The sequence below is a fragment of the Canis lupus genome, chromosome Y (assembly GCF_048164855.1).
Source record: "Canis lupus baileyi chromosome Y, mCanLup2.hap1, whole genome shotgun sequence".
In the NCBI taxonomy this organism is placed as follows: Eukaryota; Metazoa; Chordata; class Mammalia; order Carnivora; family Canidae; genus Canis; species Canis lupus.
Window position 1 is genome coordinate 8,074,878 of NC_132877.1, and position 14,010 is coordinate 8,088,887.

The window sequence follows — 14,010 nt, forward strand, 5'->3', positions numbered from 1 at the left end:
TAGGAAGCCACAATTTTTAAAGTTATTTAATTTTAAGAATAGTTGTTTTAGTGTTAGCAAAGAGTTCTACCCAAATTTTGCCATGAGGTTGTCTGACATGCCTGATATGCATACTTTTTCTGAATTTCAGAACTTACATTAGAATGCTGGGTAAGGCTGGTAAGAAACTACTATAAAACTTAGGTAAGAAAACATTAAAAAACTAAAAAAAAAAAAAAAAAAAAAACTATGTGTGACCTTGGGTTTGATGATGACAAGGAACAAGAAAAAAATTAACCAGACACTATGAAAATCAAAAACATCTGTTCAGCACATGTCTTTCTGAACCAGAAGCATTTGAACAGAGTTTATAAAGGCAAATAACTATTTTTAAAGATAACATAAAAAAAAAAAGATAACATAAAATACCAATAACAAGTGGATTATTTCCTAATATCCCTTTAGGCCTCAGGTTTCCTTCTGAAAGAATGGTTAAACTACAGATATCTATACCGTAGATCTGTGTCCTGCCCAATATGATATATGGCTATTTAAAATTTAAGATTCAGTTCTTCAGTTGAACTAGCCATGTTTCAAATGTTTTTAGTCTGTGACTTAATTGCCTAGTCTCTTGGGAGTAATGTTACCAGAGGATGAGTAACTCTAATCACAAGACCTTCCAGAGTGCGTGCATCGTAGGGCATCCGTACTGAACTTCATATGGTAAGTGATTCTACATTCTGTATAGAATATGGAGGCAATAATACTATCTGATGTAAATTCCCTGTAATGATGGGAATGTCTGTATCTGCTATCTGATATAGTAGCCACTAGCCATGTGTGACTTAACTAATGGTAGCAGAAAAGAAGTACTCAAATGTTTGCTGAGTTGTAAGTCCTAAATGAATGCCTTACTGGGGATGGCAGTAATACTGGGAACAAAATCCAAGAGCACACCAACACAAGGGCCGCTACATATTGTTATAGATTACCTAAAGAATATGCATTCCAGGTAAATTACTAGCTTAAGTTCATACTACAAAGTCCATCATCAATCCCAGCCCATGCTCTGGCACCCATGGCAATTATGGACTCTACAAAGGTTGTCAAGCAGTTTATCAGACTCATATAAACACTTAATAAAAATATACATATACGAGATTTACTACTAACTAGATGCCCATTATTTAAGCAAATATTAATAATCTATAAACTGTACTTGAGGGAGAGATGTAGGATACAAAGTTACCTAGCCTTAGGGATCCCTGGGTGGCGCAGCGGTTTGGCGCCTGCCTTTGGCCCAGGGCGCGATCCTGGAGACCCGGGATCAAATCCCACGTCAGGCTCCCGGTGCATGGAGCCTGCTTCTCCCTCTGCCTGTGTCTCTGCCTCTCTCTCTCTCTCTGTGACTATCCTAAATAAATAAATACAATATTTTAAAAAAAAAACAAAAAAAACAAAGTTACCTAGCCTTAAAACATTGTTACTCTGTGTCTGTGGAAATGTTTCCAACTATGGGTATCTTTACAAGAAGTAGCTTTCAAATTATCCTAGGGTTTTATCAACTTCTGCCTCTAAGTTTTCTTTGAGTATCTAAGAGCAATTAAGAATAAAACTTGGGGAGGTGATTTACATTGTCAAAATAGATGAAATGTTCTATTTATTTAAAAGGTAAAGTACTGGGGTGCCTGGGTGGCTCAGTTAGTTGGACGTCTGCCTTTGGCTCAGGCTGGATCTCAGGGCCCTGGGATTGAGCCCTGCATCGGTGGAGGGGGTGGTGTCGTGGTGCCCCTGCTCAGCACAGAGTCTGCTCCTCCTCTCCCTCTGTGTTCTCTAATCAATATCTTTTTTTTTAAAAAAAAAAAGGTAAGGTATTGGGTTATCGGGCTGGCTTAGTCAGTGGACAGTGTGACTCTTGATCTTAGGGTCGTGATTTCAAGCTCCATGGTGGGCGTAGAAATTACTTAAAATATTTTTAAAAACTTAAATAAAAAGGTAAGGTACTATCACAGCACTGAAAAATCAAATTCACATTGAATTCCCTACTCAGGAGGGAGGGGGCAAGATGGCGGAAGAGTAGAGTCCCCAAGTCACCTGTCCCCACCAAATTACCTAGATAACTTTCAAATCATCCTGAAAACCTACGAATTCAGGTTGAGATTTAAAGAGAGAACAGCTGGAATGCTACAGTGAGAAGAGTTCACCCTTCTATCAAGGTAGGAAGGCTGGAGGAGGGGGAGGCGGGAATAAAGAAACAAAAGGCATCCAAGGTGGAGGATCTAGCAAGGACCTGGGCTAAGGCCCCGCGGCGAGTGCCCCCAGGACAGGAAAGCCCCATCCCAGGAGAAGCAGGAGCTTCACTAATCTTCTCAGACAGAAAGGCCCTAGCAGAGAGTTGGAAAAGAATCCCAGGAGGCTCAGGGATGCCCTCAGGCTCCTCAGACACTAACAGAGGAACTGTACCCCAGGGAGAGTGCGCCACACCCCGCAGCTAAGCTCTCTAAAGGAATGCACCTCATGCCAGGCTGGAACCGGGAGCAGCTCAGAGGCAGCTCTGGGAGAGGCTCCGCGCAGAGGGAGCTGTGCGGCCAAGGAGCGCGATTCCAGCAGCACAGGCCCCGGAGCCCAGGGCGCCAGAAGACACAGCCTAAGATCCATCACTTCCCCGGGATAGGCAGAGGCCAGGAGGGAACAGGACAGCAAGGACACTCCTGCTGCCATGGCCTTGAGCTGTGCAGATCAGCAACCCCCGCCCCCGGAGCATCCAGGCACCTGCAGACTGAGAGCTCCCATGGATACTGCAGGAGCTGACTATAGGAATGGAGAGCTGGCAACCGCCACTGTTGTTGTTCCTCACAGGATAAACAACCCCCACTGAGCTTCACAGTGGCCTCACAGGATAAGTAGTATAAACAACTTTCACTGAGCCTTGCACCAGGCAGGGGCTGAGCAGCTCCCCTAAGGGCTCACACCTGAGAATCAGCACAGTAGGCCCCTCCCCCAGAAGACCAACTAGATGGACAGGGGAAAAGCAAGTTATTGACCAAGTAGCACTGCAAAGTTCCGGGGGAGGCAAGAGATTTACAGTATACAGAATCAGAGGATGCTCGCCCTTTTTTGTTTACTATTTGCTTTCTACCCCCCTTTTTTGCTTCTCTTCTCTTTATTTTTTTCTTTTTTCTTCTTTTTCCTCTTTTTCTTTTCTTCTTTCTCTTCTCTCTTTTTCTCCTTTTCCCAATACAACTTGTTTATGGCTACTCTGCACTGAGCAAATTGACTAGAAGGAAAAGTCACCTCAAAAGAAAAAATCAGAAACAGTCCTCTCTCCCAGAGTTACAAAACTTGGATTACAATTCAATGACAGAAAGCCAATTTCAGAAGCACAATTATACAGCTACTGGTGGCTCTAGAAAAAAAGCATAAAGGACTCAAGAGACTTCATGACTTCAGAATTCAGATCTAATCAGCCCGACATTAAAAATCAATGAAATGAGACACAATTCAAACTAGAGGTCCTAACGATGAGGGTTAACAAGGTAGAAGAACGAGTGAGCGACACAGAAGACAAGTTGATGGCAAAGAGGGAAACTGAGTAAAAAAAGAGAAAAACAATTAAAAGATCAGAAGGATAGATTAAAGGAAATAAATGACAGCCTGAGGAAGAAGAATCTACGTTTAATTGGGGTTCCCAAGGGCGCCGAAAGGGACAGAGGTCCAGAATATGTATTTGAACAAATCATAGCTTAAAACATTCCTAATCTGGGAAGGGAAAGAGGCATTCAGATCCAGGAAATACAGAGATCGCCCCCTAAAATCAATAAAAAACTGCTCAACACCTCAACATTTAATAGTGAAACTTGCAAATTCCAAAGATAAAGAGAAGATCCTTAAAGCAGTAAAAGACAAGAAATCTCTTAACTTTTATGAGGAGAAGTATTAGATTAACAGCAGACCTCTCCACATAGACCTGGCAGGCCAGAAAGGGCTGGCAGGATACATTCAGGGTTTCAAATGAAAAGAACATGCAGCCATGAATACTTTATCCAGCAAGGCTCTCATTCAGAATAGAAAGAGAGATAAGGGGATCCCTGGGTAGCGCAGCGGTTTAGCTCCTGCCTTTGGCCCAGGGCGCGATCCTGCAGTCCCAGGATCGAATCCCACGTCGGGCTCCCGGTGCATGGAGCCTGCTTCTCCCTCTGCCTGTGTCTCTGCCTCTCTCTCTCTCTCTGTGTGACTATCATAAATAAATAAAAATTTAAAAAATTTTTTAAAAAAAAGAAAGATAAAAAGCTTCCAAGACAGGCAAAAACTGAAAGAATATGTGACCACAAAGCCAGCTCTGCAAAAAATATTAAGGGGGATTCTGTAATAGAAAAGTCCAAGGGAACAATCCACAAAAACAAGGACTGAATAGGTATCATGATGAAACTAATAGTAACTCTGAACACGGTTGGGCTTAATGACCCCATCAAAAGGCCCAGGGTTTCAGACTGGATAAAAAGGCAAGATCCATCTATTTGCTGTCTACAAGAGACTCATTTTAGACATAAGGACACCTACAGCCTGAAAATAAAAGGGAGGAGAACCATTTACCATTCAAATGGTCCGTAAAAGGAAGCAGGGGTAGCCATCCTTATATCATATAAACTAAAGTTTATCCCAAAGACTGTAGTGAGAGATGAAGAGGGACACTATATCATACTTAAAGGATCTATCCAACAGGAGGACCTAACAATCATCAATATATATGCCCCGAAGTGGGAGCTGCCAGGTTATCTCAATCAGTTAATAACCAAAGTTAAGACATACTTAATAATAATACACTTTTACTTGGTGACTTCAATCTAGCGCTTTCTACAATTGACAGGTATTCTAAGCACAACATCTCCAAAGAAACAAGAGCTTTAAATGATACACTGGACCAGATGGATATCACAGATATTTACAGAACTTTACATCCAAAAGCAACTGAATTCACATTTTTCTCAAGTGCACATGGAACTTTCTCCTGAATAGATAATATACCGGTTCACAAATCAGGTCTTAACCGATACCAAAAGAGGGATTGTTCCCTGTGTATTCTCAGACCATATGCTTTGAAATTAGAACTAAATCACAAGAAGTTGGAAAGATTTCACACACGTGGAGGTTAAGGACCATCGTGCTAAAAGATGGAAAGGTCAACCAGGAAATTAAGGAAGAATTAAAAAGATTCATGGAAACTAATGAGAGTGAAGATACAATGTTTCAAAATCTTTGGGATAAAGCAAAAGCAGTTGAGAGGGGGAAATACATCACAATACAAGCATCCATCCAAAAACTGGAAATAACTGAAATACAAAGCCAACCTTGCACCTAAAGGAGCTGGGAAAAAACAGCAAATAGAACCTACACCTAGCAGAAGAAGAGGGTTAATAAAAGTTGGAGCAGAACTCAATGATATAGACAGCAGAAGAATTGTAGAACAGATCAACAAAACCAGGAGTTGGTTCTTTGCAAGAATTAATAAGATAGATAAACCATTAGCCAGCCTTATTAAAAAGAAAAGAGAGAAGACTCAAATTAATAAAATCATGAATGAGAAAGGAGAGATCACTACCAACACCAAGGAAATACAAACGATTTTAAAAACATACCATGAACAGCTATACCCTAATAAATTAGGCAATTTAGAAGAAATGGACACATTCCTGGAAAGCCACAACTACCAAAACTGGAACAAGAAGAAATAGAAAACCTGAACAGGCCAATAACCAGGGAGGAAATTGAAGCAGTCATCAAAAACCTCCCAAGACACAAAAGTCCAGGGCCATATGGCTTCCCTGGGGAAGTCTATCAAATGTTTAAAGAAACCGTTACCTATTCTACTAAAGCTCTTCGGAAAGATAGCAAGTGATGAATACTTCCAAACTCATTCTATGAGGTCAGCATCACCTTAATTCCAAAACCAAAGACTCCACCAAAAAGGGGAATTATACACCAATATCCCTCATGAATTTGGATGCAAAAATTTTCAACAAAATACTAGCCATAGGACTCAACAATACATTAAGAAGATTATTCACCATGACAAAGAAGGATTTATCACCAGGATGCAAGGCTGGTTCAACACTCGTAAAACAATCAATGTGATTCATCATATCAGCAAGAGAAAAAACAAGAACCATATGATTCTCTCAATACATGCAGAGAAAGCATTTGACAAAATACAGCATCCATTCCTGATCAAAACTCTTCAGAGTGTAGGGATAGAGGAAACATTCCTCAGCATCTTAAAAGCTGTCTATGAAAGGCCCACAGCAAATATCATTCTCAAAGGCGAAACACTGGGAGACTTTCCCCTAATATCAGGAACACAACAGGGATATCCGCTCTCACCACTGCTATTCAACATAGTACTAGAAGTCCTAGCCTCAGCAATCAGACAACAAAAAGACATAAAAGGCATTCAAATTGGCAAAGAAATCAAACTCTCCCTCTTTGCAGACGACATGATACTGTACCTAGAAAACCCAAAGACTCCACCCCAAGATTGCTAGAACTCATACAGTAATCTGGCAGTGTGGCAGGATACAAAATGAAAGCCTAGAAGTCAGTGGCATTCTATACACTAGCAATGAGACTGAAGAAAGAGAAATTAAGGAGTCAATCCCATTTACAATTGCACCCAAAAGTGTAAGATACGTAAGAATAAACCTAACCAAAGGATCTATGTCCTAAAAACGACAGAACAGTTTTAAAAGAAATCGAGGAAGACCCAAAGAGATGGAAAAATATTCCATGCTCATGGATTGGAAAAATTAATATTGTGTAAATGTCAACGTCACCCAGGACAATTTACACGTTTTTGCAATCTCTATCAAAATACCATGGATTTTCTTCAGAGAGTTGGAAGAAATCATCTTAGGATTTTCGTGGAATCAGAAAAGACCCTAAATAGCCAGGGAAATATTAAAAGAGAAAACCATAGCGGGGCATCACAACGTCAGATTTCAGGTTGTACTACAAAGCTGTGGTCATCAAGACAGTGTGGTACTGGTACAAAAACAGACACATAGATCAATGGAACAGAATAGAGAATCCAGAAGTGGACCCTCAACTTTATGGTCAACTAATATTCGACAAAGGAGGAAAGAGTATCCACTGGATAAAAGAAAAATTGGACATCCATATACAGAAGAATGAAACTAGACCATTCTCTTACACCATACACAAAGATAAACTCAAAGTGGATGAAAGGTATTAATGTAAGACAAGATTCCATCAAAATCATAGAGGAGAACACAGGCAACACTGTTTCTGAACTTGGCCACAGTAACATTTTGCAAAATACATCCATAAAAGCAAGAGACACAAAAGCAAAAATAAACTATTGGGACTTCAACAGAAGAACAGCAAAAGAAACAGTCAACAAAACTAAAAGCCTACAGAATGGGAGAAGATACCTGCAAATGACGTATCAGGTAAAGGACTAGTATCCAAGATCTATAAAGAACTTCTTAAACTCAACACCAAAGAAACAAACAATCCAATCATGAAATGGGCAAAAGACATGAGCAGGATTCTCAGAGAGGAAGACACAGACATGGCCAAAAGCACATGAGAAAATACTCCGTATCACTTGCCATTAGGGAAATACAAATCAAAACCACAATGAGAGACCACCTCACACCAGTGAGAATGGGAAAATTAATAAGGTAGGAAACAACAACTGTTGGAGAGGATGTGGAGAAAAGGGAAACCTCTTGCACTGTTGGTGAGAATGTGAACTGGTGCCGCCACTATGGAAAACTGTGTGGAGGTTACTCAGTTAAAAATAGGTCTACCCTAGGACCCAACAATTGCACTGCTGGGGATTTACCCCAAAGATACAGATGCAGTGAAACACCGGGACACCTGCACCCCAATGTTTTTTTTTTTTTTTTTAAATGATAGTCACAGAGAGAGAGAGAGAGAGGCAGAGACACAGGCAGAGGGAGAAGCAGGCTCCGTGCACTGGGAGCCCGACGTGGGATTCGATCCCGGGTCTCCAGGATCACGCCCTGGGCCAAAGGCAGGCGCTAAACCGCTGTGCCACCCAGGGATCCCCTGCACCCCAATGTTTATAGTAGCAATGTCCACAATAGCCCAACTGTGGAAGCAGCCTTGGTGTCCATCAAAAGACGAATGGATAAAGAAGATGTGGTTTATGTATACAATAGAATATTACTCAGTCATTAGAAACGACAAATACCCACCATTTGCCTCGACGTGGATGGAACTGGAGGGTATTATGTTGAGTGAAACAAGTCAATTGGAAAAGAACAAACATATGGTCTAATTCATTTGGGGAATATAAAAAATAGTGAAAGGGAATAAAGGGGAAAGGAGAAAAAGTGAGTGAGAAATATCAGAAAGGGAGACAGAGCACAGACTCCTAACTCTGCGAAACGAACAAGGGGTGGTAGAAAGGGAGGTGGGCGGGCGATGGGGGTGACTGGGTGATGGGCACTGAGGGGGGCTCTTGACTGAATGAGCACTGGGTGTTATTCTACATGTTGGCAAATTTAACACCAATAAAAAATAAAAAATAAAAATAAATAAATAAATATAAATTTAGAAAAAATCCTTACTCATACTCCTCAAGATTATTACTTTCTTAGTTTTGCAGGAGAAGTACATGACAAAAATATTGCTATTTTCTACAAAGACGAAGGCTCTTACCTTTGTTTTCTTTATCAAATCCTGAAATCTGTTGAAAGAAAATATTTTACCTTTATTCACCTGCCCAGTTATAACGAAAAGACCAAAAGAAGTTATAAAAACAATCCTACCAGCGATTTGTAGAGACTGGATTCAGGGTTGATTTTAATGAGTTGTAATATATCTTGCATAGTAAATACCTTTAGAAAAAAAATTAGACTTTTTTACACCAGTGTTTAAATGATAAACGAGGAGGCTTCTGAAGACAAAATCCTGCTTTGGATTAAATAGACAAGATAAAGGATAAAAATACAGTAAAAATTTATAACCATGCCAATAATGTAAAATTGAAGCACTTTCTTATAATATTAACATATTAAAGTCACAATAAAACATTTTTCTTGATCCCCTAATTAAGCTCCAAATATTTCATATTGAACAGGTCTAATATGTTTAAATGGTTCATGCAGATTACAGATTACAAACACACAAATATCTGATGAATCAATGAATAGATGTGTAATTTCCAGGGTCTTCCAACTGCAACAAAATTTTAAAGTATATTGCTGTATAATATAAATAAACTTTTACTGTCTTTACATCAATGAATAACTAAAGCATATCCAAAATAGTTTTAAACATTTTTGGGTCGCTATTCTTAATATGTATTTATACTATAATACTTATCATTTACTAGGTCTACCTGGAGAACACTGATAGGCTTTCAAACGGTTTTCCTTTAAAGAAAATATTCTGCATAGCATTTTAGAGTAGAAACCTTTAAGTATGTAAACTGGATTACCTACTGCTGTAACAACTACATAATTAAGCAAAAGTCTGAAACATACTTGGAAACTCAGCGGCATTTGGCTCAGTTGGTACAACATGTGCCTTTTTTTTAAAGATTTATTTGATAAAGAGCACACAAGCACAATCAAGGGAGTGGGGAGAGGGAGAAGCAGGCTCCCTGCTGAGTAGAGAGTCCTATGTGGGGCTCGATCCCAGGACCGATCATGACTTGAGCAGAAGGCAGAAGCCTAACCAAATGAGGTACCCAGGCACCCTGAACATATAATTTTTGATTTTTAAGGTTGACCTCAAATAAATCCACATTGGGTATAAAGTTTACTTTAAAAAAACAAACAAACAAAAAACCAAAAGAGAACAACAAACCTTATAGACTAATGGACCAAATAAGAACTCCTAATGTTGATAAAGAAAATTTGTTTGTTAAGAAATAAATACAGCATATTTGAATTTTCAAATATTAACATTGTTCTTATTTTCTTAAAACTACTGAATATGAAACTTTTGGTCAAGTAGAGACAAGATAAAGAATAAAAATACAGTAACACCACCAAGAGTTAAACTATGGACTTTAGGGGCACCTTGGTGGCTCAGTTGGTTAAGCTTCTGCCTTTGGCTCAGGTCATGGTCCTGGGATTGAACCCCACATTGGGCTCTCTGCTTAGCAGGGAGTCGGCTTCTCCCTCTGCCCCTCCCCCAGTCTTGCTCACTTGCATGCACATGTGTGCACTCTGTCTCTCTCAAATAAATAAAATTTTTTAGAAAAATAAACCATGGACTATAGGTGGTAAGATGTGACAATGTAGCTTATTGCAAAAATTTATATAATGGGTGTATGGGGGTGGTTTAGTTGGTTAACCATCCAACCCCTGATTTCAGCTCAGGTCATAATCTCAGGGTCATGAGATTGAGCCCCGCTCATGGCTCCACAACTGGTGTGGAGCCTGCTTAAGATTCTCTCTCTTCCTTTTTCTGCCCCTCCCTGCCTCATTTTTTTTAAGATTTTATTTATTTATTCATGAGACAGAGAGAGAGGCAGAGACACAGGCAGAGGCAGAAGTAGGCTCCATGCCGGGAGCCTGATGTGGGACTCAATCTTATGACTCCAGGATCACACCCTGGGTCGAAGGCAGGCGCTAAACTGATGAGCCACCCAGGGATTCCCAAAATCAAGTATTTAATTAAAAAATGTTGCTAACAGTGTATGCTCTGCATGTGTGGGAGCAGGGAACATATGGGATGGCTTCTTTTCTGCTCAATTTTGCTCTGAACCTCAACTGCTCTAAAAAATTGTCTATTTAGAAAAAATAGGCAAAAGTTTGCTATGTCAGCCTTTAAAAATAATCAAGCATAGCTATCTTTCTCCACTACTACTATTGAACATATATTAGAAAATAGGCAAAAACAGGCGTTTTAGTTATTTGAGTAGTCTACAGACTTCTCTTGTATAATCCCAAAGAGTAGAAATACGTAAAGAGATAACTTTAATGTATAAGAACACAGTTTGGAGATCTAGATTTTACAGCCCTGCTTTGCTATTTACATATCATGTGACCTTGAGCAAACTATTTCACCTGTCCAGAGGCTGGTTCCTCATCTGTAACACAGCTAACACCTTAAGTGTGACTAGTACAGTGACAAGCTTACAACAGACATTCAATGTAAATGGCAACTGGGAGTCCTGGTGGACTACATGGAATGGGAGGTCAGTTCTAGCTTCAAAATAGTTAGTGATTCTAACATCACAATTTTACCAAAGACTAATGGAGATGTCAAGGAATTGATAATAAACAATCAACTTTAGTACTTCCCCTTTGTTACATTATATGATGTGAATTCAGAGATGGCCAAGAAATGGACCTTGATAGCCAAGGAATACTCAGCTATTATGCAGCACTTACTATTATCTCAGAAAGTAGCTGTTAATAGAAAATTCAAAAATAGAAAAGGAAAGATTTTACCTTTTCTTTGGCCAAACCACTTTCCGGAAAGAAAACAGAAAGTGAATACTCATAGCCACATCTCTGTAAGTAATCTGCCACTAGTGAGTTAGAAGCACTGGTTACGAGGGCACTCCCTTCCACTGAAATGGTCCGGGGCTGCAGTTCTCCACTCAACACAGGGTGCATCAATTCGTGAATTAGCTGGTTTCGTAGTTGTGTCTAGCTCAAAAAACAAAGAGGGTGAAAAATTTTCAGCAGGATTTCACTAGAGGTATACAGATTTGTCACATGAATTAGCATTCTTATTTCCAGAATGGTTTCAGATCCACGACCAAAAATTATGAACCATCCCTTAAGATGTTATATTACCGTGTGACACAAGTAGCTCACGGAGTTTTAGAAAAAGAAACTCATTTTCACCGACTTCCAAGTTAACTTGTGGTTAGCCAGAACGCATGTATACTCTAACTTCACTTCCCCAGGAGTTTCAGGAGCTTTTAATCAAGTACAGGAGACAATTCTGCTCCTTACTCACCTTTCTGTGTACTCTTGGAGGATATGAAAATATTGGGCATATTGACCAAAACAAAATTCGGTTCCCAAAAAAGAAATCTCATATACACAAGAGAGAAACCAGTGAACCCAAGAACTTACTACAATATACTTTTGCATACAGTATTTAGATCTCAAGATGGAACTACAGTAATTTTCTCACATTTTATAAATGTGAGAAAATTACATTTCAAAGCGGGACATTTTCTCAAGGTTTAATATGAGGATTATTCATCTGAGTTTTAATAAAATTCCTAAATTACTCAGACTACTGAGTATTTGTTCTAGTCTATTCTGTACATCATCTGGAAACACCCAACTGGGCTGAGTTTAAGAGTACACTTGCCTAGATTCATGGTGTTCAGCAGTGAATGATATCTAACAAATTCATATTTAATAGATCCAAGCAAGAAACTAATGGAGTTGTTACATTTCCTTCTTCTATCTGTTAGCTCAAGAGTAAAAGAGTATACAATTATCAGTATAGAACAGACCTCAGGATACTTAATTCTCACAGTTAAAACAAAAAAAAAGACATGTACATTGTACAGAATACATATGCCCTGCCACATCTAGAATAGTACGTAACTGAAATTAAGAGAAATTATAGTGTCTTCCACCAGTAAAATTTAGAGGCGGTTTAGTTACATTTGTAACAACTAAGGAACACATATTTTTAAGAATGTATTTAGGTTCAGCTTAATTAATAAAATGACTTAAGGTGTCTTACAAATAAATACTGAAATAGGTTAAAATTTAGAGGAGTGACAAAAGCAGAAAAATGAAAATGAGGGTAGAAAAAATGCAAAGAATATTACAGATGAATCTCCAGCTTAATAAACACAAAAAGCGAGCCATCCAGCACTTGCTGGAAGGAATCCCAAAACTGGCTGGGGGCTCTCCAGGAGCCAAGGCAAAGAAGGAAATCCATTCATAATTACTGCTACTAAAATAGAAATAGAATTATTGTGGGTGGGAGGTGAACTGGGAGAGCAGAGACTTGTGGATCCTCACCACATCTCCCTCAGAAATTAGGGTAGACTCAAAATAAGGAAAAACACTTGACACATTCCATTTAATGGGCACTGGACTTTGTAGAGGGCCAGAAATTATTTTCAAATCCTCAAATAAAATGTTCATTAGGCCATTACAAATTCAATGAATTTTAAAAATTAAAACTCACTCAGGCCATAGTCACTGAATTGAGAAAACAAAAATTAGCCCAAACTTAGCAAATAAAAATCTATCTTGCCATTGGTAAAGCTGAATAACAGAACTGAACAGCAAGCTGCAAAAAGGAAACAGTACTTCTCCAGAAGATATACTACATTTGTAAAGTGAACAAGGTTAGCACAATCTTGATACCAAACCCAAAGAAGGACTGCTTAAAAAGGATAAGGATAGGTCAATATCATTTGTGACTACAAATAAAACACAAATCTAATTCAGAAACACAGTAAAAGAAAATATGCCATGGCCAAAAACCCAAGGACCATTCTACATTAGAATGCATATTAATGCATTATATACTACAACTAATTCCAATTGGGTTATAGAGTAAGTGTTAAAAAAAATAAAGCCTTCTTAAAAAATAAAAAGGGAAAGGAAGAGGGGCAAGATGTTTACTGCAACATTATCTACAATAGGTGAGATATGGAAACCACTCAAGTGTCTTGTCAGATAAATGGATGAGGAAGATATGCTGTATATGGATGAGGAAGATATGCTGTATATACACATAAACATGATATTATTATATATATGTATATATATACACACACATACAATGGAACTATCACTCATCCTATAAAAAACAAAAACATGATGGATGCTTGGGGTGGCTTAGAGGTTGAGCATCCACCTTCAGGTCAGGTTGTAATCCCAGGGTCCAGGGATCAAGTCCTGCATCAGGATCCCCACAGAGAGCCTGCTTCTCCTCTGTCTACATCTCTGCCTCTCTGTCTGTCTCTAATGAAAGGATAAATCAAATCTTAAAAAAAAAAAAAAATGAAATTCTGCCATTTACAATAACATGGATGGAACCAGA

General features: G+C 38.9%; 1 protein-coding gene across 18 annotated transcripts in view; it reads right to left on the reverse strand.

The window, feature by feature from the left end:
- The window catches only part of LOC140629069 (centriole and centriolar satellite protein OFD1-like), a 57,798-nt gene that overhangs the window by 36,696 nt on the left and 7,092 nt on the right, over positions 1–14,010 (reverse strand). For all 18 annotated transcript variants that reach the window (XR_012026925.1, XR_012026926.1, XR_012026928.1 and 15 more), the window contains exons 3-5: positions 11,430–11,630; positions 8,793–8,861; positions 8,683–8,710 (exon numbers count right to left, since the gene is read on the reverse strand). Coding sequence is in view for 12 of the 18 variants with exons in the window: in XM_072818459.1 (XP_072674560.1) it covers positions 8,683–8,710; positions 8,793–8,861; positions 11,430–11,630 (298 nt within the window). In the remaining 6 variants the exon portion in view is untranslated. The remainder of the gene's footprint in view (positions 1–8,682; positions 8,711–8,792; positions 8,862–11,429; positions 11,631–14,010) is intronic.